Here is a 23186-nt window from a genome sequence, read left to right as displayed (position 1 = left end):
TTCAACCTAATCAAACAGTGATCTTATCGGTCACATTCTTTTTAAAGAATATAGCTAGCTGTGGCTTTTTAGACTGCAATTCTTACTCTTTTAGAATAATTTTATTTCATTACATAGATATATTTATCGATGTTTTGTTCGTCAATTTGCTCGTTGTTTTACATATCATCTATACCCTGCGCTTTGTGGAAGGACTCTTCTTGGACGATTCTTGTAAAACGTTATAACAATTAAATTTGCTCTTAAGTATTTCCAATTCAATGGTCGGATACCTCCTTTCATTGAGATCTAATGTGAGTTTAACAGTACTAGCAGTTATCAATCTTAAATATAGGAAATAAAGCCGCGATACTAAATCTAGCTCAATGTTTGCTAGCAAGGCTATCAACCATTATGTGGATTCTAACGCTATAATTCCGCGGAAGTCAGTATATGAATTTCTTATAGTCCAGTAGAAATAGCTGTAACAATGGTCAAAAAACAAAAAATGTATCTTTACAGCAAACTAATACCGCACTTTTGTTAAGTATGTCATTATGATATAAAACAAATATTCCATAAATATTTTTAGGGGGGAAATGGTGTTTTACAATTTCTGGCTAAACCGTGCTCATACTAAAAAAGTTAAATATTATATTTGTCTGCGATATAATATCTACAGCTTATGTAATATCCATTTTTACCTAACCTAACATTTCAAGACAAATTAAACAGGACCGGTTTTTGTTATTATTTACAAAGAATTACTCTGAAACTTGGACATAAACCCTTTACTATTCTAAATATGCTATATTTTCTATCAATAAATATCCAGGCGTTAGTACAAAAAGTTATTTTAAAATAACATTTCACTGTATTTAACCACTTTTTTATTCTTGTAATAAAAAAGGGTCCGCTTAAGACTCATTTATACGTAAATAAAATAAATATAATAAAATAGAACATTTTACAATAGAGAATATGCTAAAAACATTTTTATATCAGTTTTCATTATAAATCAATGATTTTATTTAACAATGACATAAAAAATGTAAATATGCAAATATGTGAGTTGGAGTGGTAAGACATTTTTTTTATTCTTATTTTGTCATCATGTATTTTGTTCTTTCTTTACAATGCATTTTTAGATTTTTATTTAATCATAATTTCATACTCATCGGATCATGCAGTGTACAAACATTTTTCGAAGATCTATGCATGATATTTTAATTTCATTAGTTGGAAGTTTCAAGACTGGCAAGATTCAGTGCCTGCACTAATTTTTATGGGCAGATAACCTTTAAATCAGAACAGCAAATTAGAAACAAGTCTAAACTATATTAGTATGTAGTTCCCCCAAAGAGGGTTATTTAACATAGATATGGTTGTTACGACATGTCGGTCATCCAATAACATTCCGGGAAACATTACTTTGGCACAATTGTGTCCAGTATGACTTATTGTTATGGCTTTGTTTTCTCAACGATGCATTACCGATTTGAAACTTAAAGTAACTGCATTACGAGTCTTTTAATACGTATAAAATAGAATAAAACTACTTGTGGTATCTCATTCTGTGTACAGATTAACTTAGGTGTGTGGATTCTAGAGGGAAACTGTGAAAAAACACACCATTATCGCAATCATCTCTTTTGGGGAAGCAATTGAATTTTCTCGATGATAATTGAGAGTAAAAGATAAATATAACTCAATTTAAGTAAGCAAGTTTAACTAGTATTTATGAAAAACTCAGATTTTTATAGATGTTTAGCAAAGTTGGGCCAAAAACAGCATAACAACAATGTTGTATAATATCGTATATCTTTTTGTTTACACATTGATTTACATATGATTCGATAATAGAAATGTGTATTAGATTATACATATACGCTACATGTATGTTATCATATCAAACTTATTCTCTAGGTTTTCATTCTTGAACGATAATCAGTCTTCTTTATCTAAGTGATAGAGAACGACAAGTTATTCTTTTACAAGATTATTGGAATAAATGCTCAGACTTTATATCATAAATAGACCATACTTGTATATGAAAATTATTTTGCATCCTTAATGTTGCGATTTTTATACTTTAGATGAGATATATCAGAGTTGTATGGAAAATATACTTTGTATCATTAAATTTTATCATAGCAGGTTTAGTAAGTTTTAGCTCAAAAGGTAGGAAATACATTATTTCAGTTATTAAATATTTATTAGAGTGGTTAGTGTTTCGTACTTTTTACGTGAATGAAAGACAAAATTTTCAAATAATTGCACTTAATGAAGTATTACATTTTCCCTAAGATTTATAGGTACCGTACGCCAAGAAACACAAACTAGTATATCACAGGAATGTAAACAAAACAAATGATCCCGAGTATTCAAAACATGTGGTAGATTACTCGCACATATGTCGAGTGAGAAAGATATATTGCTGAGTCACAAAGCAGCTTACAAAGTGAATAAAGAATCCTGACCTCCAATACCTATTGCTTTATGTTGGGACAGCTTCCAAAACGTTGTCTCCATCATGGTCGCCGCTTATTTCTTTCCAGATGAGCGGTCCAGCTTTCTTCCACTTATAATAGACTATCTATTTTGAGGTATCATTTAACCGTTAAGTTTAATCTAAATTGTACTATTAAAATATTTCGTAACAGAATCATTATATACAGAGTGTGGAAGAACTCTACACAAACTTCAAAATATTGTTCCACGAACCAAGAGAAGTTAAAAACTAGATGTAACCAATGGTAAATCTCTCTTCGTTTATCGTCTGTCTGACTGTAAATATTTATTTATTTTTTATTTCATAAACCAGAATAAATGAAAACACTAAAGATTTTACGATTATTTTTCCGGGAGATAAATATTTATTACTTAAGATAAATATTTATATTATTTTATCAAATCACGTTTCAAGATGACGGATGGTTGAAATTGTTTAACCTTAATTCCAAAAACAATAATAATAGTATATAAGAACAAAGTATTAAATGTTATCAAATCTAATTAAAACATTTTGACACGTAAAACATGAAAATTCGACAGTAAACAAAGTAAGTGTAAGTTATTAATTGTTGTAATGCATGACATGATTAATCATGCATTAAAAGCAATGAAAGCTACGAGGAATCTTATGGTCGAGTTTAAGCCGATTAGGACAAATAAAATAACTGCAAATCGCGATTACAGGGAACTTTTATATTATCACTAAATTAAACAATTTAAAAATAATGCGACCTACATTATATTCTGGTTGATTTGTATATTTTTACTATATTTAAAAATGTCTGTAATATATTTAAAATTTTTTATTATTCCCAAAAATCTTTTATAGTATTATTAGTGTTTAACTCTTTATTTTTCTTAATTTAGAACTTCTACTGTCCACCATCTAGAGACGTGATATGATAATATAATCTAATTTCTTTCTTAATATATGACTAGAAGAAACATACCTTGACTTAATTAAACAATAACGGAAATCTTCTTTGGTCCATGGAACAATACATTGAAGTTTTTTAAAGCCTTTTGATAACAACGAGCAATGATACTATAACATCCAATTTCAAATACGAATTACTTGCTGTGTTACGAATCACAAAATGGCAATTCAAAAAAAATACAGCGCACTGGAATAGCTGGTGGTCTCATAGTAAAACGGTTTGAGGAGTTTAGAGATAGTATAGGTTCAAATTCTGTTTTTGAACATATTATAAATACTACCAATTCTGCTCTGTACCAACTATCCCTCTTTTTTGTAAGATATTTGTACAGGCCTCTTATTCTTCTAATCAACAATATATATTACAAAGAGGCGCAATAACCTGTATATCAAACTATATTGAACACAAATTTCAACAATAACGACATTACAAAAAAAACCTATTTCTATACATCCCAGCGCACGACAAAGAAACGATTTTTTTTTATTGATGGATAGCAATTTAAGCGCTATTACCCAAAGTTTTTTTAATATGATTGAGACTAATGTCCAGGTCAATGTAGGTCAAGTTTTATATCAAGAATTTAACTAGTTCATTTTTTTTAGTTTGAGACATTTAATTAGAGAATTTAATTTGATACTTTTGGTTCGTATAGAACACAATTTATACGGTGTGTAATTGTGGGCTTATCTGCGTAAAGGTTATATACTAATTTATAAAAGCTGGATTTCAACAAATCTCACGTAATTTATAAATAGAGTTTTTATTTCTTATAAATTAGTTAATATGAATTGACTTAAACGTTATAATATACTTGCTAATAGACATCAAAGTGGTATTTGAAAGCTGTTTTAAATTTGGAGTGTCAAAATGTTATGTGCCTGAAGACACCTATGAAATAACACTTGAGATAAATTGGAGCTAAATGTACGAATGGGACAACATTTTGGTAGAGAAAGATAAAAATTGGAAAATCCTCAGTAATAACTATCTGTGACAAGATAAAGATAAGGTTCAGTTTTTATAATTAGTGTTGTGTTGTGTTTAGTTTGTGCATTTTATAGAGTTAATGAAGTACACAACATGGTATTTGTGATTCCTGTTTAACGCGTGTCACAACGCTCTGATATGATTTGTTTATTTTAACCTAGTTTGTAAGTATGTGTTAGGTTAGTTATTTACTGGAAAAAGAGATTAGATTTCAGATCTCGAAACGTAGTGTTACAGATTTTTTTTGTATCACTGAAAGATGACGTATGTCCTGTTTCCTTCACAATCCCTCCATCGTCAAAAACTAACTTCAACCATAAAGATAAAGTTATAATATTAATATAATCAAGAGGGATCCATTTGATACCGTCTATGAATCCTGTACCGATTTCACACTTGCAATTTAATAATTTATAAATACGATGCTTTCGTTTCCCAAATTAATGACGATAATGAGTAAAAAACCTAACATTACGACGACTTTCCCAATTCCGGTAAATGAGAGATAATAAAGTACTGAAAAATATTGACATAAAAATCGATCAATCTTTAATCCCTCACTTTCACTTCACTTGGTAACAATCTCCTTCATCACCAGTCAGATTACAGTTTGCACGTGGTAGTAACAATATTTGGACCCATTTGTTGATAACCTTTGCAACCAGGCAATCCGTCATGTTGTGAAGTGTCATCGACCTGACAGTGACACTTCGGCTTCGCCAATTATCTTTTAACTCTTTATTCTTAAAAGATTTGAAACAACATTAACTTGAACGTGTAATGTATGAAAGGGTTTTAAAGGTATATTTTTAATAAGGTTTAGCAAATTATAACATAAGAATCCAGTTTACAATTTTTTCTTTAATGATAACACTTTCTTCCAAGAACCTATATAATATAGTAACAAATTAAACGAAAACTTATGGGTGTGCCACTTGTATTTATAAAGTGCTACTAAGAAAAAATGTCTCTTATTTAGAAAATAAGAATTCTAACGGGAATCAGCAGATTCGTAGAGCATTTAAATATGCGTTTAACATATTGATTGTTGTTATTTTTCTACATCGTTACTATTTTATATTTATCGTAGAGACTTGAATAAAGAAATACAATTTGAAATCATTTATACCCATTTACCAAAATTGCTTATATAAAGTAGAGCAAAAATCTGGTACAAACTTCCTTTTTGCGATGGAGAAATTCACAAATATGGTTAAAAATAGTTCTTGATATTCTAAGTTTTGATCTCTCCTTTGACTCTATATGGACAACTATATATATATATATATATTATATATATATATATATATATATATATATATATATAACCACTTTAAACTATACAATAGACAGTAAAGTATGATAATCCAATCAAAATTGTTAAAGTTTATTTTGTTTTAAAATCAACATTATGTAATAAAGAGTCACAGTTTAATTTATTTCAAAAACTTAATACATTCCACATGATTTAACAAATTTTAGCTAAAGACTTTACTGCGTTCATGTACAATAATTTATTGGCATACCTTAACAAACACCAGAAAATTTCCTCAGATTCATTCATGGTTTAAAATCTTTTACCGTTATTGGTTTATCCAGAGATAACGCTAAATAAATATTTGTATTTATACGTTTACTTAAAACCCATAAATAGATTAAATTTGTGGTATTTTTAAATCGCCGTAGAGCACGGTACCATGATATAAACAAACATGCCTTATGACTGACTACGTTGTTACCACTACGTAAAGCTTCCACTGATTAAATCTCTTGTACTTCCTCACAACCTTTAAAGTACACATTTGATGCACCTATGACTTTTGTGTTAAATAATAGAATGAAGGATTTACAAGAGCATTACATCACTCTATTGGAAAATTATAAATTTCAGAGCTGATTTGCATTATCTAGGAATTTTTAGGATCCAAAAGTTACTTTTTACGACTGTAAAAAAAGGATTTCAAATCAAAATATTTTGTGATAGATATTAAGTTCAGTGCTCTAGAAGAAGGCGTAAGAAACACCCACACAACATTTTTAAAAAACTAGATAAATAATTTTTATCATATGCTTGCCGTTTGTGTCGATCACATCCTGCTTCATTCAAATCTTTGAAGAGCTTGGGACCGGTTTGCTTTTGGCGTTAAGTCGCCCTTTTTAGCGGCGGACGACCGCCGATTTGGTGATATTTGGTCTTTTGCACGCTAAAAATTTGAAAAATTTCATTTTTACTTGTACTGTTGTATATTTGGGTCATTTCCTACTTAAAAATTTATTTTAAATACACATTATTTGTATTATAACAGTAATATAAATAAAATTCTGAATTTTTTTGGGACATGGTTTTTATTATGTTTAGAATGAATATATTTAACGTTTATGATTTATTTTATTTTAGTTTAATTTTTTGAATTACAAGTGTTATTTGTACCTACAATTTGATTCATGTTAAGTGTAAGAGAGAGATATGTAGCCCTAAGTTTTTCCGTCCAAAAAATAAGGAATTATTCATTCATTTACTCATTCGTGCAAAGCCCAATTATGTATAAGCCAATCTATTGATCCCACCTTATGTAACATTACTAATCTCAAAATTATGTGAATGGTGGAGAAACTAGTGTAAAAGCTTAAAAACTACTGAAAGTCAAAAATGGTCTCTGTTGACTTATCTTGATTCAAGTCATATAATATTGCAGTATTGATTGTCTTGTGACACCTGGCAGTAGTTATAACCTATATTTGATCATTAAAATTAAGTATCATATTTACGTTCTTAATAATGAGCATTTACTGATTAAATATTACACTTTGAATCTAGAAATATTAATGAAGTTACGAGATATTGGCTGTTTTTGTTTTACCATTGATACTTAAGATAAATGTAGATCAATGTAACAAACTGACATTTCAAAAGTAATACAAGAACAATGTTTAATGAGGGAGTTCAAATTCCTACATTTGATATATGCGTTTTGTTTTTCTCATAATTCTACTCCCATTTCATATTTTAACAAGCTTATGATACAAACACAACCTTGTAACACGCAAACACATTTCAGTAACATGAAGATATCAATCACACGAGGATTACAGAGATTGGAGACAGGATTAAGATTAAGAAGGCAAGTCATGATTAAAGCTGTGATTTTTCAAATCTCAGATCCATCTAACTTGACAAACGTGATGTACTGAAACAATATATCTACAAAGTTGGGTAGCTTAAACACTTCACGTAAACAGATCTGACGAGGCATTATAGTCATGACAATGAATCTATTCGCATGTTGTGCTTTTCTCGCCCTCGTGTTATGTAAGTAAAATTACACAAATAATCTAATGCTCTATAGTATTAGTACCTCTCCTTGAACTGTAATTTCCCTCATTTTCATAATTTGTACATCTTTACTAATCCCTTTTAGGGACCTCACCCACCTCTTGGACCAATGCCGGCTAATCGCCTTCTCTAGGTTTACCACATACGGCATTAGAAATTTGGTTATAAAACCTGTTGGTTGTTTAATTTGGAATAAATGTTATAATAACGATCTGAGATTAAAATATCATAATGAAAGAAGATGAATTAATTCATTAAAAATATTAAAGGGCAATGAATTGAGTAAATAGTTTACATATAAGTTTTAATTAATTAACCGAGACATTACAAAATCACAATTATTTATTTAAAAAATAAAATTTTGTTTTCATATTTGTGAATTTTTTAGTTATAATTCATGGTACAAGTATGAGTTTATTTATATTTATTTAAAAACAGTTCTCTCCCCCTAGTAGCGTATCTTCGCTTAGCACTAGAGTTTAAATTTAGATTTACCTGGAACACCCATGTATCTTTTGGTGACCTATAGCCAGTAAAGCTCTCATTTTAATGACTGGAATACTTAATTCACTGTGGTAAAATTATGTACTTTCAGTGATTTTCGATGTCTCACGAATTGGTATTTATTATTTCATTACAGTAATTTTGTTTAAAGTTTTGATAAAACATTTTAAATTCCTTGTCCTCAGATTTGACGTAGATTGAGTGATAATATTTGAGCCGTTCTTCTGTAATCGACAATATCCTGCGTAGCCTAGACGTTCCGTTTATTTTGAGAACGGTCTTTGAAATTTCTAAATGGCAAGTGACATTTAAATTAAAAATTAAACAATCAAGAAACACGTTGTAGACATCCTCCACTCGCTGGAAGGTTTTAAAGATAGCTAATGATTCCTTACTGAACATTTATTAAAATATTCCATGTTTCCGGATTGTAGATCGCATTTAGTTTTAAAACAGGTTGGTTTGAATTTTGGAATGTGGTGTGTGATGTCCTGCGAGAAGTTGTCTGAGAAGGCCGCGTTCAACAGAGAATCCAAGACATTCGTAACGCCAGTAATGATATTGCCGACGGCAGTACTCGATGTGGCGGTCACTTAGTTTATGGGTTACAGACCAAATTTAGCCAAAAGAAGAGAGAATGTCCCGTGACCGCTAAGTTAGGGGGTTAATTTGTTCTATTACATAGATATCAAAGTCACCAATAATGATTAACTTCAACGACTTTGATTAGGGAAAAGTTAGAAGGTGTAAAGAATTGACTAAAAAATTTGCCCTTCATTCATTTTTGAATCCATATACACCAATTAACATATCATGTTTTTTTCCTCAAAACTTACATTGATTTTTATTCCCCCTCCTTAAAAATCCAAATCACAACTGTACTCCACCCTCAGTGGTTAAAATATCCAATTGCGGTTTTTTAAACATTGCCATACCGCCCCCTTTGTAATATAATTGGTGAAAAGAGTTAGGCAATTCATAATTTTCAATGCTAAACATATCGATCGTGTCTGCCGTAAAACCATGCTTAGAAATAACAAGCGTCAGGGTGCAGCTCTTCTGCCATGAAGATCAGCTTATCAATTTTATTAGTGGGAGACTGCATTTTTATGCATAATGGACAATGTATAGATTAAATGTAGAATATTATGAAAGTTTTTCTTTATTGATTTTTAAACTAATGTTCTCCCAGGTCTGATATATTTATGTTATCTGTAAGTAATTAAAAAAACACAGTTTCTTTGCTAATTGTGGCTGGGAGTGAAGATAATGTAACACCTCGTCGCAACTGTGAGCGCCTTTGTACTGCCTCCGCATAGCTCTTGAAGGGGAACATTGTGACTGACGGCTCCAACATCGTCAGCAGAGGCACAGATGGAGACTCCTGAGGCCGAGCTGACGGTGGAGTCAGGTGGTTGGGACGGTGTCTCAGAGACAGAATGTTTCATCCCCCTGAGGCTCTTTACGAACTCGTCAGCTAGTACATGCTTGCTGTTCCATTTCAGGTGCATCCCATGGGGTGTAAAGACACATCTGCCTGTATTCTTAAAATACATAAAATATAAATGTAAATAGTTAAATAAATTAAATAAATTTATAAATAACAAATACAATAACAACAAATAAATATAAATAGTAACAAATGGTAAAGTGTGAATTAAAATAATTATATAACAGTTAAACATTATTCGCTAAAATTATTTTTTACGTATCCTCAGTAGCTTCCTAAAAGTTTCCTCCGGACGGGTGTAATTGAACTGACGAACTCAAGAGTTCAAGTCCGATCCTGTTCAATTTTTGCCACGTAGATTGATAGAAGTGATGATGTGCTTATTACTAGTCTATAAAGCACATCACTCCATGATTGCGACAAGAAGAGGTTATCTTTGATCTTGCTTGACTGCAAACCTAACCAACAGTTAGTAGATAACGTATGTTATCTATTCAATTTTTAATTACAAAATAATATATAACAGTGGCAAAATATTTATAACATCCTACATAAACGTGGCTCAGTTCAGGTCTTATGTAGGCTTAGATATAAAATTTGTAGTTAAAATTACAACTGATTAAAAAGCTATTAAACTGTTCAAAATTAATTTAAATTGCGAGGTATCGTAGGCAACGTGTTATAAAGTTAGCCTCCAGGCTTACCAGATCAAACCAACATCTACAAAAATTTAACTAAAATTAATAAAATATTGTAAAATAGTACAGACCACGCGAGCCGCAAAATACCTTGGCGCCTTGGTGGACAATAAGCTGACTTGGAGGGACCAGATCTTCCATACAGCGGATGGTAACTAATCTTAGCAGGCTCATGGCCAACGTCGGCGGTCCCAAGTCCAGCAGGAGAAGACTGTTAATGTCTACAGTCCAGTCCGTGCTCCTTTACGGGTGTGGGCAGACGCACTAAATAATGAATTTTATCGGATACGGATCGCCCGGGTACAGCGTCAAGCGACGCTCCGGGTGTGTTCCGCCTACCGTACAGTGTCTGAGCCTGCCGTCTTGGTTATTGCTGGAGTCATCCCCGTCAAGCTTTTAGCAGGGAAGAGGAAGGCATTTTATCAGCGACAAGGCGAAATCTGCAAGGAAACTGCAAGAACTGAGGAGCGCCCTCGTACGTACCAAGGCCGTTTCGCCGGATTGCATTTATTGCTAAGGCTTTCCCTGCGACACAGAACACACTTTCTTCCGCTGCCCGCTTTGTGAAAGGCGCCGCCTTGAAGTGACTCAAACTTTCGGTATGATATCGGTGGACACGGTCTGTGACCGGATGTTGGAGGGCGAGGACTACAATTGCTGCTGATCCAGCTTTGCACAGGGTATACTCTGCGCCAAAAAGAATGATCTGGACCGGAACGCGGGACAGATCCAAGATCCGAACGGCTAGATAGGTGCGAGACCTCTGGGCGTAAACTAAAATTAGGCCTAGCGCGAAGTTTAAAGCGATAAGCGGTTTCCAGGCTAGAACCCTAAGAGTAGAGGAGGTTTTTAGTAAGTATTCTACGTAAGTAGGAGTCCCACACTACAGGCTGGCCACCTCTGTGCGAAAAAGCATTTTCCTGCCTCTCTCAAAAAAAAACAGTCTTACAAATTAAGTCTATAATAACATGTATACTAAAACTATTACATAAAATATTATAACATGATTGCTATCTCATACTATTGTTATCTTTGTTCACATCATAAATTGTGAATTATTTTTCCCACGAAAGAGGACATGGAGTTGATAAAATATTTCCTTCTAATTGTTTTTAATTTCAGAGAGTATTTATGTTGAAAATGTCCACAGGTTTGACGAGTGGCCTAGAGATCGGAAAACATGCTGAAGGGCAAAAACGCATCCATGGAAATTTAGGCATAATTAATGGCAAAAAGGCTTCAATCAAGAAGTTTCCATATATGGTATGTATTTCTAAATTTTTTAACTGGCTTTGTCAAAGCTGTATTACGTTGTTAAAAGTCCTAATAGCTTCGGCGGCCTGAAAAACTTTATCGCACAACAATGTTATTTTGTATCATACTTTTTTATTATTGTTCATGGATTTTGTTGTATCTATCCAAAAGTATTGTTTGGCGTTGCTCATAGATGGATTATTTTTAATTGGATTTATTAAAACAATATGTGCGTAAAACATTTATCGTAGTTTAATGACCAGCTTAATAAAAACTGGTTTCACGAAACGTTTTGCACTTATCAATAGTTTTAAGTATAATTCATAAATCTGCAATGTGCTCATGTAATTTAATGAATGAAAAGATCATCCAGATAGACAAGGGCAAGCATTAAAGAATATGTGTCACAGAAAAGTGTAATTGTGAACCTAAATCCAGAAGGCGAACAATATCTTGGATAAAAACATACTCCTAATAGATCACGAGATTATGTAGTGTCACAATAATATTGTTAAGTTTCCTTAAAACTTTATGATGAAAATATTTCAATTTAGTCGGTATATTAATTCTGAATAAGAGCATTGTGAAATACTCGAAACACTCAAATTTTATTGGCATGCTTGAATCAAATTTACTGAATTTTTTTATCGTTGAATATATCCTTACAGATATTTCCAGGGCAATAACGTAATACTGACTAGTTTTAGTTTTTAAAAACAGTATTTATCGATTATCTTTCTACAGTGCTCATTATTCAGTCAGTGGACACATGAAGTTGTCAGTCTGTCTCTGATAACATAGTTGTTGATTGATTGCAATTTCTAGAAGAAGTCGCGCGTTAGAACGAAAGAGATAAAATTGGCTTCGGGTTCAAGGAAAGATATGCATCGTCGTGATTACGTAAGATGTTTCTCTCTGTACGCACATTTCTAGCAACTTAGTACAGAAATACTTATCATTTCGAAGGCAGTGTATTCCTCTACAGGTCACAAATAGAGTGCAATTGTGATATGCAACGTAATACTTCAATTACGACATAATAGGAGTATGTTTTAACCCTGAAAATATATCTGCCCTTTACCACCGCATTGGGTCTACAGTAATTAATAGCACGGCCGCATTACCATATTACCGTTAAATAGTTCAAATTAAAATTCATTTTATCTTGCATTTTGACGATAACACATTTTTTTGCAACATCATGTTTTAAAAGTTGAAATTCTAATCTAATATTTACATCCAACCACACTTACAAGCATCACATACACGCACACTCTCATTTGGCTTTTTTAGGCCAATACAAATTAGTTATGCCAGCGACTATCCATAAACTCCTCAACCAAGAAAAACGCCTCCAGATGGCGCTTCAATCGAGCTCGAATGTGATTTATATTATTGGTTTGTTCGATGCGTAGGGACTTATCAGCCTAACACTAACTTGAGACGGCAAATGCACAAATGTTGCTGTCCTCTGCTGTTGTACTCTCAAGTTGTCTCTGCCTCTTATTCCATACTGGTGGATGTCTCTGTCTATGTGTGTGAGGTGGTTTAGTACACTTTGTAATTCAGAATAAATAAATGTTCAAATAAACTGCTGTGTTTAAGGAAGTGACATTTTTATCATACAGTGGAACATATAAGTAATAGATTGGAAAGTCAGTATTAAAATTGTGTGACTAGATTTTTTCCAGCCCACTCTTGCTTTGTACGCTAAAGAGATTTTAACATGTAGCCTAACTACCCCTTCTATGGTGACTTGAGTAAGATTTTATTACTTTAAATCTTATATGAAACACAATGTGGTAAACAAAAATACGAATGGGGCGTGTGTTAGGATATCTCGAGGAATATGTATATACAGTTCTGCACTTTTCTAAGAAACTTCATTTATACATAGATAAGAATTTTTTCTATTATGCTGCATGTCCAGCCTTGGAATACGGCTACGTGTTATTGAAGCCTGTCTGTCGCTCATTAGGCTGACGCAAATTCTCTTTTATTTGTAGGGGTTGTAAACCATTTATCAGTAAAGAAATTATCTATGTACTTTGAATTATCACATCTGTCACTAAACACTGAGATCTGGCGTACTGCTACGTTGTTATATGTAATAAAAGCCACAAACATAACATAAACTATCAGTTAACAAATTCTGTTGCGAATTGAGACACTCACGATGAGTGAGTTTTATAATTGCGTGGTTTAATTATACCTACCTTTTGCAGGTTGCACTGATTATTGACGGCAGCTTACAGGGATCTGGAGTCATCCTCAACTCACATTGGATACTGACAACGGCTTTCAACGTTGCTTGGTAAACATTTTCGAGCATATTATATAAATGTTAAATAATAAAACAAAAATTCAAATTCAAATTCAAATGACTTTATTTGTATTATATATACAAAAGGGCGAAAAGGCCCTGTCTTACAATTAACCCTAAAAATAAGGCGAAAGTAGTTGTTAAATGAACGTATTAAGAACTATTATATCCTTCATAAGTGTTTACTGCATATTTTTTATGAACTGCTCCTTGTAAACCACTTTATGTAACAGTATTCTTTTGAACCACTACATTTGTATCTTAAAATCTCAAACAGAAGATGCGTTATTACTTTGATGTTTGATTCGCAGAACACGTATGGTTTAATAACTCTCAATTTTATAATTGTAATAAAATCTTAACTCTTTTATATATGAAGAATGGTTATCATAAAACATAGTAGAAAAATAACTTTTACACCGATATAAATGTCTTCCTATGTCATGAACTTTATTTAGTTATAAATAATAATAAATTATGTTTTTAAACATATTTAAGGGGAGGCGGTACCCCAGAAAAATATTTTTTTCACATTTTTTTTTTATTTTTTTAAAATGTTAAGCGGCTTTTTCTGCACACAATGATATATAATACATGTATATTTGAAAATTGTAAACCTACAGAAAAAAAGTTTTAAAATATGCTTACATCATGTTTCAGGAAGAAAGAAATTTGTGACAGCGCTTGGCTGCGTTTATTCACACATGTACTAATTATACATATGACCTTTTATTTTTGTGTGCTATAATTTGCTTTTGTTGTGTTTGGCAGGCCTGAACTAACTTCTATTTCATCAGCTTTGAGTTCTGCTTTCTGACTTTATACTGTTTGTTTATTGTTTTGCTTAGTGTTTTGGTGCTTTGTGAAGTGATATAGTGAGTGTTAGTTAGTAATTTATATTTATTATTGCTAACAAGATTGTTTATGTATAAATATGCCTCGTGTTAAAAGTAGTTATGCTAAACCCCGTAAAGGAGTTGGTGGTAGGAAAAGAAAACCAGCCAGTCCTAACCCTAATGAGATGTCAAAAGATGAGTCTACCCCTAGGCCTGAAATGTCAACACAATCTCAGTCAAGCTCTTCAAAGAAAAATAAACATAGATAAGTATGAGATGTTTAATTGTGATGAAAACTATGACAATGAAATTATTAACATGCAAATTTTATCAGATCAACTTTTTAGTTCATCACTTTGTAAAAATTGCAAGAAAAGTGGTTTACAAGTGCGTGCTGCTCAACATTTTGGCCTGGCTTTTGAGATGGAGATTTATTGTTGCCATTGTAAATATGTACATAAATTTAATAGTTCTAGGAATATTAATTTAGAAAAAAAGACTCTATTTGATGTAAATATTAGACTAGTGTATGGACTGAGGTCTATCGGGAAAGGTATGGCTGCAGGCAAAATGTTATGTGGCGTAATGAATCTTCCGCAACCTCCAACAAAACCGTTTCGATATAATAAATTTTTAAAAGACAAGTCTAAACAGGTAATGGATGAATCCATGAAAACTGCTGTGTATGAGGCTGTTGAGGAAAATAAAACCTTAGGTAAGAACGAACGCGACTTAAAAGTAGGTATTGATGGCACTTGGCAACGGCGTGGCTTTAGCTCTCTAAACGGAATTGTTACTTGTACAAGTGTTGACACAGGAAAAGTTATGGACATAGAAGTGTTATCTAAATTTTTGTAATTGTTTGGACAAACAACAACATGAGGCTATTTGTTCGGCAAAATTATCAAGGCTCGAGCGGAGGTATGGAGTCAGCTGGAGCCTTAGCTATTTTTCACCGATCAGTAAATAAGTATAATGTTAGGTACTTAGAGTATTTAGGTGATGGAGATACAAATAGTTTTTCAAAACTATTTGCAGACAGTAAACCTTATGGTGAAGTGGAAGAAATACAGAAACTGGAGTGTATAGGCCATATTCAAAAGAGAATGGGGTCTAGGCTAAGGAAACTAAAAAGAGACTCAAAAGGCGTAAACACTTTCTGATGGCGGCAAACTAGGTGAAAAGAATAGACTAAACAGATGGCATAATTGATCAATTGCAAACCTATTATGGAAATGCTATTAGGAAAAATACTGATAACCTACAGAACATGAAGGCAGCGGTTTGGGCCATATATTTTCATAAACTTTCGACGGACGACAATCCTCAGCATGGCATTTGCCCGTCAGGAGAAAATACATGGTGTAAATACAACAAGGCAAAGCACACTAAAGAGCCATATTCCTCATAAGAACAGCATTCCTTCAGCTATAATGTTTCGCCTTGAAACCAATCTTTCAGGCTTTAGCAAATCCTGACCTTCTTCGAAAATGTTTACACGGTAAGAACGCAGAATGTCAATGAAAGCATCAATAATGTCATCTGGTCTAGAGTGCCAAAAAAAGATTTTTGTGACATTGAACACACTTGAGTTTGGTGCTTATGATGCTATTTCTACTTTTAATGATGGCAACATAGCAAAATGCAAAATGCTTAGAGCAGTAGGCATTGAACCTTGCAAGAGGACAATTGACGCAATGAAAAGTTTTTGAACTACGAGCGAGTGCGACGAGCAAATTGTGCGATAAGTGACTTTCAAAGACAAGCAAGGAGACAAACCAGGAATTTAAAAAGGAAGGATTGAGGAGGATTTTGAAGAGGAGCCTGCATATGATCCAGGAATGCACTAATGCTACGGTAAATAAATTGCATGTTTTTTTCTATAATTTTGTTTATTGTTTTACTCTATTTGTGGCTGGGTATAAGTTCTATTCATAATTTTCTCTGTTATTTCTCTTATAAATGTATATCTAAACTCAAAAATGTTTGAAATAATATAGCCTAATTAATTTTTTTTGTATTATCTTTCACTCCGTTATGACTATAGGCCTAACCCCGCATCGCGTTACTTTTGATATACAAATTTTCCAATATAGATAATTCTAAATATTAAAAGCATATATAGCCTATTCTATTAATATAAAGATCACATTTAATTATAAAAACCAATTACATATCATATATAGGTAAAAATATTATATAACATAGCTAAAATAGGTCATTATATTCGTTTTTTTGCGATTTCCCGCAAATTTACTTTTTTACAGTTTTTGCACACAAAGGTACAACTTTTCTCAGAAACTACTTGGACAATCAACTTGAAACTTTTACACACATTTATATAGGTATTTTGGCACCTACTGAGTTTTTTTGAGATGCCTCCTATTATAATTAGGTACCTAAAAAAAATATTCTAAATTCCAAGTTTGATATTTCAATATGGGTTTTGAAAAAAAAAATCATAAAAAATTTATTTTTTAAGATACAAGCACCAAAAAAACTCAGTAGTTGCTTAAATACCTATATATGTTGTATAAAAAAAATTTAGGTTGATTGGTCCATTAGTTTCTGAGATAATGGTACCTATGTTAACATTACAAAGATAGGGGTACCGCCTCCCCTTAATTATAAGTGTTTACCTGTATACATCTGTATTACTGAAAATTTGTCGAAAAAAGTACGCATAAATTTAACTTGGAAATATTTGAGAATTTCATGATGTGTCAATATATATTTTGACGTATCTTCTGAAATACTCGAGGTCAAAATGTTGCCCAAATGACTGCCATCTTTAACCATTTATTGGTTAAAAATGCCAATAACTACAAACTACATAAAAATAATGCCTCTGTACGAACTTTAAGCTATAAACAGGCCATTTGACATGTAATTTAATTTTCTCTTATTGAATACCAAGTGAAGTGAAGTTAATAAGACTATCCACTGAATTTGGCCCCGCATTAGCGGAGTACCTACACGATACTTCGCAAATGACACGCTATGGATATAATTTTTAACATATAAATTCAAGCCACATTGGCAATATAGTTTGATGTCGGTTTACGTACCTCTATGGGATTTGGCTGAGCGTTACTGAATAGGCATTAGTAGATACAGACAGAGTAGTTTTGAGTTCATTTCATAAAAATAGTCATTTATAGTGAAATCTCCGTTCGTACAGAAGATGTTCTGCCTCTATCGTGTAGGTAATAACTAATGGTAAATGACTAATGGTAGGTAAATGACTAATGGCTTAGCATGTAATACATAGTTTTGTTGACCAAGCATTATCGTAATTTAAATCGCTTTATGGCATCCTTGTGGTCAAAAAGGCATGTATGTAACATTAGTAGATAAAGATTGAACATATTAATCTGTAAAGGTTTCTTCTTAACAAGCTCACATCCAGTAAAAATATCTGATAGAATTCTGACATAATTCTACCTCCGGCACATTTATTCTTCTTGTAAGGATTATAAACCCAGTCAAGTTAATCACCCGATTAACTCAACCTTTTGATGAACGCCTGATCTACTTATTCTCATAATTAACCCCCTCGAGGAAAGTATCTCTTGTTCTTTTAACCCCACGTAACCGTGTCCTCTTTGGGAATATATTCGCGTGAAATAAAACATCCTGATTGACGTATTGGGCTGATAAGATTGTCTTGGTTGGTTAAGTTTTCTTCATGAAGTAATCAAAACACATTTATCTTTAAAACCCCTGTGGTACTAACTTACCCAGAGTATAAAATGCTAATCACATTTTCTGGTATACTATAAACTTTAAATTTGGCAATATTCTACCTTAGTCCTTGTAAACCACTAGACAGTACATGAAAGCTAGCAATTTGCTCGTATTCATTTTAATCACCCTAGAAAAGTCTAAATGGCTGGTGCAGTTATTTCTCACAAGCTGTTCACCAGAATGGTTAATCCGTAAACCCTTAAAATAATAAAAAATTTAACTGCAAGTTCTTACTTTGTTTGAATCCAGAAAAAGTACACAAATTTATGTGTACACTACTTTTAACTTCCTGGCAAATCCCATCTTAGAATTCAAAATTTTAAATAAATGCTCATACGGTATTCCCGGATTTGTTAACACCCATCTCCGAGGGCTGAGTGCATAGCCCTCAGCGATAGAGCAAAGACAAGTACTTGTTAAATAACCACTCTTTCTTCCAACTTTGAATGATCGGCTTAAAAGCTTAAGGTATATCTGTAAAAATTAAATAGTTTTGTTGAAAAGTTGTTCATAATTACGCATTATATGTAGAGATTGTGTAGGATTCTATATATGGTGGAATTGGGTTAATTAACATTTTTACTCGAATGTGAATGGCTCACATCTTAAAAATCTTCATTGGTTAAGACTGAGTTGCGAACCGATCCAAGCTATGTGCAAGTACTCCCTTTATACCAAGTTAAGTCTGCATATTTAAAAAATACGGCAGTTATCATATTCGAATACTATGATTCCCATATAATAAATTGTAGAGTCATGGTGGTTTTGGATTTTGGAGGTTAGGAAAATATGAAATGGGAAAAAACCCCAAAAAATCACCCGGAAATTCCGTCATGAGAACGATTGCGCTAGACAGATTTCTATGATGTCTAACTAAAATCTCTTTATCGGACATTGCAATACTTTACCATGATTACCTAGATGGGCCTAGTCGTCCTTATGCGCACAATACTTAAAGTCTACTTGTAATCTCAAGGGCTTGCAGTCTGGATCTGCTTAGAAGAATCATGGGTATAGTTCTCCAGGAATATAATTTAAACCTTATACTTAGTAAACGAGGACCTATATAGCTAAATAATTAGAAGGCAGGAGGTCAGTGAAAACACTTATAGTTCTTATAGTGTTGAATTTATTCCTTTGTTGGTCTCCTTTAGTAGTTGGGCCAAAAACAAGCACTAAAGTTAAAATTTGCAGAATAGTGTCATAAAGGTCTAGCATTACCATATTTGGTACTGAAGGAATATACATAATTTGATTAAATTGTACAGGGTTCCTTCGGACGAAATCGAGTTCAGAGCTGGCAGCACCACCTATGAACAGGGCGGGCAGACCTTAACCGCTGAGAAGGTTGTCGTCCACGAGAACTACACGGGATCCTGGGACTACGACATCGCGGTCGTCAAACTCAACAAGCCCATCAAGCTCGGCAAGAAGGCAAAGCCTATCTCGGCAAAAAAGATCTCAAAGGAAAAACTAAGGTGGTTGCTTCCGGCTGGGGCCCTGCATCTGAGGTAAAACGTTACTTAACAACCAATACTCTAATTTCATTTCCTTTCAATTGTAAACCAGTTTTAATAGTGTTTCATAATAATGATGAATAGTATCCTATATCCGTATCAATCCGTAAAATACGCTTTCTCGTTAATTACATAGAGATTTATAAACCTCTATTGCAGATTTCTTTGTTAACAGTATGGAAACCCTTCACCAAACTTATTGTCGGGCGAGTTGACCGTCTTGGATTGGGATACCTGTGATGAAACCTACCCCTACGACTTGACGTCCAGACTCATGTGCACGTCTGACACCAATGTAGCGCCTTGTGGCGTAAGTAAAGAGAGATTTTCGTTTAAGACTTGCACTATAAACAGTATTTTCCTCATTGTATCTCCCATTATATTCATTATAAAGTTGTGTGATGCTGTATGGAGAAATTTATTTGTTGGATAATTGTTCTTTAGAGGTGATAAAATATTATACAAATATCTGACTGCTTTATTAATTTTTTATATATAAACTATACACCTTAGTACACCTAACGAGAGATAGGATTTTAGTTTTTACTGTGGGTGTTATTCTTAAATAATTTTCATACAGGAAGAATATGGCAGCCCTAAAAATAATATATGGCATTGTTTTGCACAATTTAAAAAAACATTACTTCTTATTTCTGTATGTAGATATGAAATATTATAAAATAAAAAACAGATACATTTATAATAGTAAAATATAAAATATTAACTGGATTTGATATTTTATGAAGAAATTTATATTTATTCACTTTATATACTTATAAAGAAGAGTTTATATACTTATACTAAAAAAACATGTCTAAGGTGTGATAAATTTGGGGACTTTGTTTTGGCATTGCAACTCAGATCTGTAGCCAATTTAATTGATTTTTTAATCTGTCCTTCTTAATAATTTTAGTTCTATTTTTCTAAAAAGGTTTCAAGTATTGTTTCGACTAAGGCTTTATTTATTTAAATGATCTATACCAAAATCGGCTAAAACATTTCTTAAGTAATTGAGAAGTTAAAGTTAATTGCCATGGTAGCTTCATAATCATCAGTGACACATTATGACTGGATATGTTCGATTGTTACGTTAACCAAAACCAACGTAAAGTAGAATGACATCCTTTCTGAGCACTATGCCGTCTAACGATATAAATAAAACCTTGATCATAGTATTTTGCTAATTGACAATATTTTTAGTTTCAAGCGCAGTTAAAAGTCGTTATTTCTCCAAGGTTGGGGTAGCAGTGCTGTGCCTCGTACAATTAAAATGCATGACAGTTAATAGAAAGGTTCGTTTTGTTTTTAAATTTAATGTTGTGTATTATAACTAATCCTCCATCTTTGTTAGTTTATATTCTTAAGTAGTTTTACTATATCTACTCACCTGGATTCACTACAGATTAAATAAATATAATATAAATCCTATTTATATACTGTATTATGCAGCATATGTAAATCTGTACAGGTCGACTTTGGTGACCCTATAGTGTACAAGAAGGCAGTGTACGGACTGTACGCCGGCGGATACGGGTGTCTCACCGAACCAGCGCTTTTCACTGATGTCGTTAATCTCTCAAAATGGGTGAAGTCTGCTATCAAGCAATAAAAACACACATTGTTAGTTGAGACAATCATATTTACAATTGTATTACTGTTAATTTTAGTTTCAACAGTTGAGCTTATTATTTTGACCTAAATATACTATTATATTTAGGTCAAAAATATAAGAGCAGATATTAGATATATATAATATAAAAATATATATTAAAATATATATAGATATTAGAGGTTATATCTATATATATCACCTCTGTAATTCCTTTTCCAATGAAATCCTATAGTGATAAAATTAATATGAAATAATTGGATTTAGATAGAAAAAAATAAATATCCAGAATATTTAAAAGAAAATAAGTATGTATCATTTAACCGTTGATTCACGTACTGAGATATTATTCAGCCAACTCTTGGAAACCTGATTACTTTTTCAAATATAATATATTTCACATTTTTTTACTATACCAGACTACAATAGTTTCACGGCTAGTAAATATTAGCTCTACAATAATACTAAAATTATTGGAATAGTAAAAAAATTAATTTTCCGTTAAAAAACTAGGCACCTTCTCAGACATTTATTTAATGTCGAAAAGATTCTGGATATGAAAAATAAAGGGCAATATGATTACTAATGAATGAAGTAATATGAGTAATGTACTTGGTGTACATACACAACGTAAAACACGTACACGCAGTGCAAAGTGTATTCGAACACCTGAATTTTACAAGGAATTGGCTTTAATACGATATTTGTTGTTATTTACACAATATTAGAACTATTTCACCAGAAACAGGCACGTATAACTAAGAGTAAAATCGTATTATATTACTAAAGTAAAGATAAGAGTAACAACCCTAAGCAACATTCTTGAATAGTATGTTTATTTTTTCTATTAGTAGATCAATCTTAGCTTAGGAGACTCTTTTAAATAACTGCGGAAAACGTGAGGCTTAAACGAACCATTTGCGGATATTTTCATGTTTACTGGAAGTTCGAGTATTCAGCTCAACCACCTACAAAAGAAAGGTTGTTTACTATAAAATCACTTAAGAGTAAGCCAATAAATTAGTACATAACTTGGACCCTGTTACATAAAGATATAGTCCTTTATTCAATCGAGAGCCTGATCCATAGTGCATTCTCGGGTGAAACTACGTGGTTTATCAGTCACCAGTGTTGAATTTAAGGAATAAAATATATTAACTCTTTGGCATTGTCAGCAACAAAAATGGTGTCAAGCGGAAATGTAATAAAAATATGAGGAAACACAAAATTTAGAAGGGGGCTGGTACCCCTACAATGCTAATTTACCCTAGAAACTTCAGTTTTATTTAGACTTAGAATACTTACACAACTAACTAGATCCAGAATCAAGTCTTTGCAACATAGCTTAGTTATGTGTAACATCACACAAACCCTAGTGATGACTCTACTAAGCATCGATACCCCTACCCCCTCCCTCCTGAACATAACTCATCGCAACCCAAAACCGTTGTTCATTAATAAAAGATAATGATTTTAGTGTCAGTAGAGTACTT

General features: G+C 32.4%; 1 protein-coding gene across 2 annotated transcripts in view; it reads left to right on the top strand.

Moving 5' to 3' along the window:
- The window catches only part of LOC124363916 (mite allergen Eur m 3-like), a 44445-nt gene extending 22753 nt beyond the window's left edge, over window positions 1–21692 (top strand). The window contains exons 1-6 of one of the 2 annotated variants that reach the window (XM_046819186.1): window positions 7576–7731; window positions 11558–11670; window positions 13887–13975; window positions 19836–20078; window positions 20260–20394; window positions 21553–21692. In XM_046819186.1, coding sequence (XP_046675142.1) covers window positions 7683–7731; window positions 11558–11670; window positions 13887–13975; window positions 19836–20078; window positions 20260–20299 — 534 coding nt within the window. In that variant the 5' untranslated portion in view covers window positions 7576–7682 and the 3' untranslated portion in view covers window positions 20300–20394; window positions 21553–21692. Of the gene's footprint in view, window positions 1–7575; window positions 7732–11557; window positions 11671–13886; window positions 13976–19835; window positions 20079–20259; window positions 20395–21552 lie in introns of those variants that run through there. The other variant, XM_046819187.1, reaches the window with a different exon arrangement.
- The last annotated feature ends 1494 nt before the right edge of the window (window positions 21693–23186 follow it).

This window comes from Homalodisca vitripennis, chromosome 5 (assembly GCF_021130785.1).
Source record: "Homalodisca vitripennis isolate AUS2020 chromosome 5, UT_GWSS_2.1, whole genome shotgun sequence".
Classification (NCBI taxonomy): domain Eukaryota; kingdom Metazoa; phylum Arthropoda; class Insecta; order Hemiptera; family Cicadellidae; genus Homalodisca; species Homalodisca vitripennis.
This window is presented reverse-complemented; position numbering and strand designations above follow the sequence as displayed.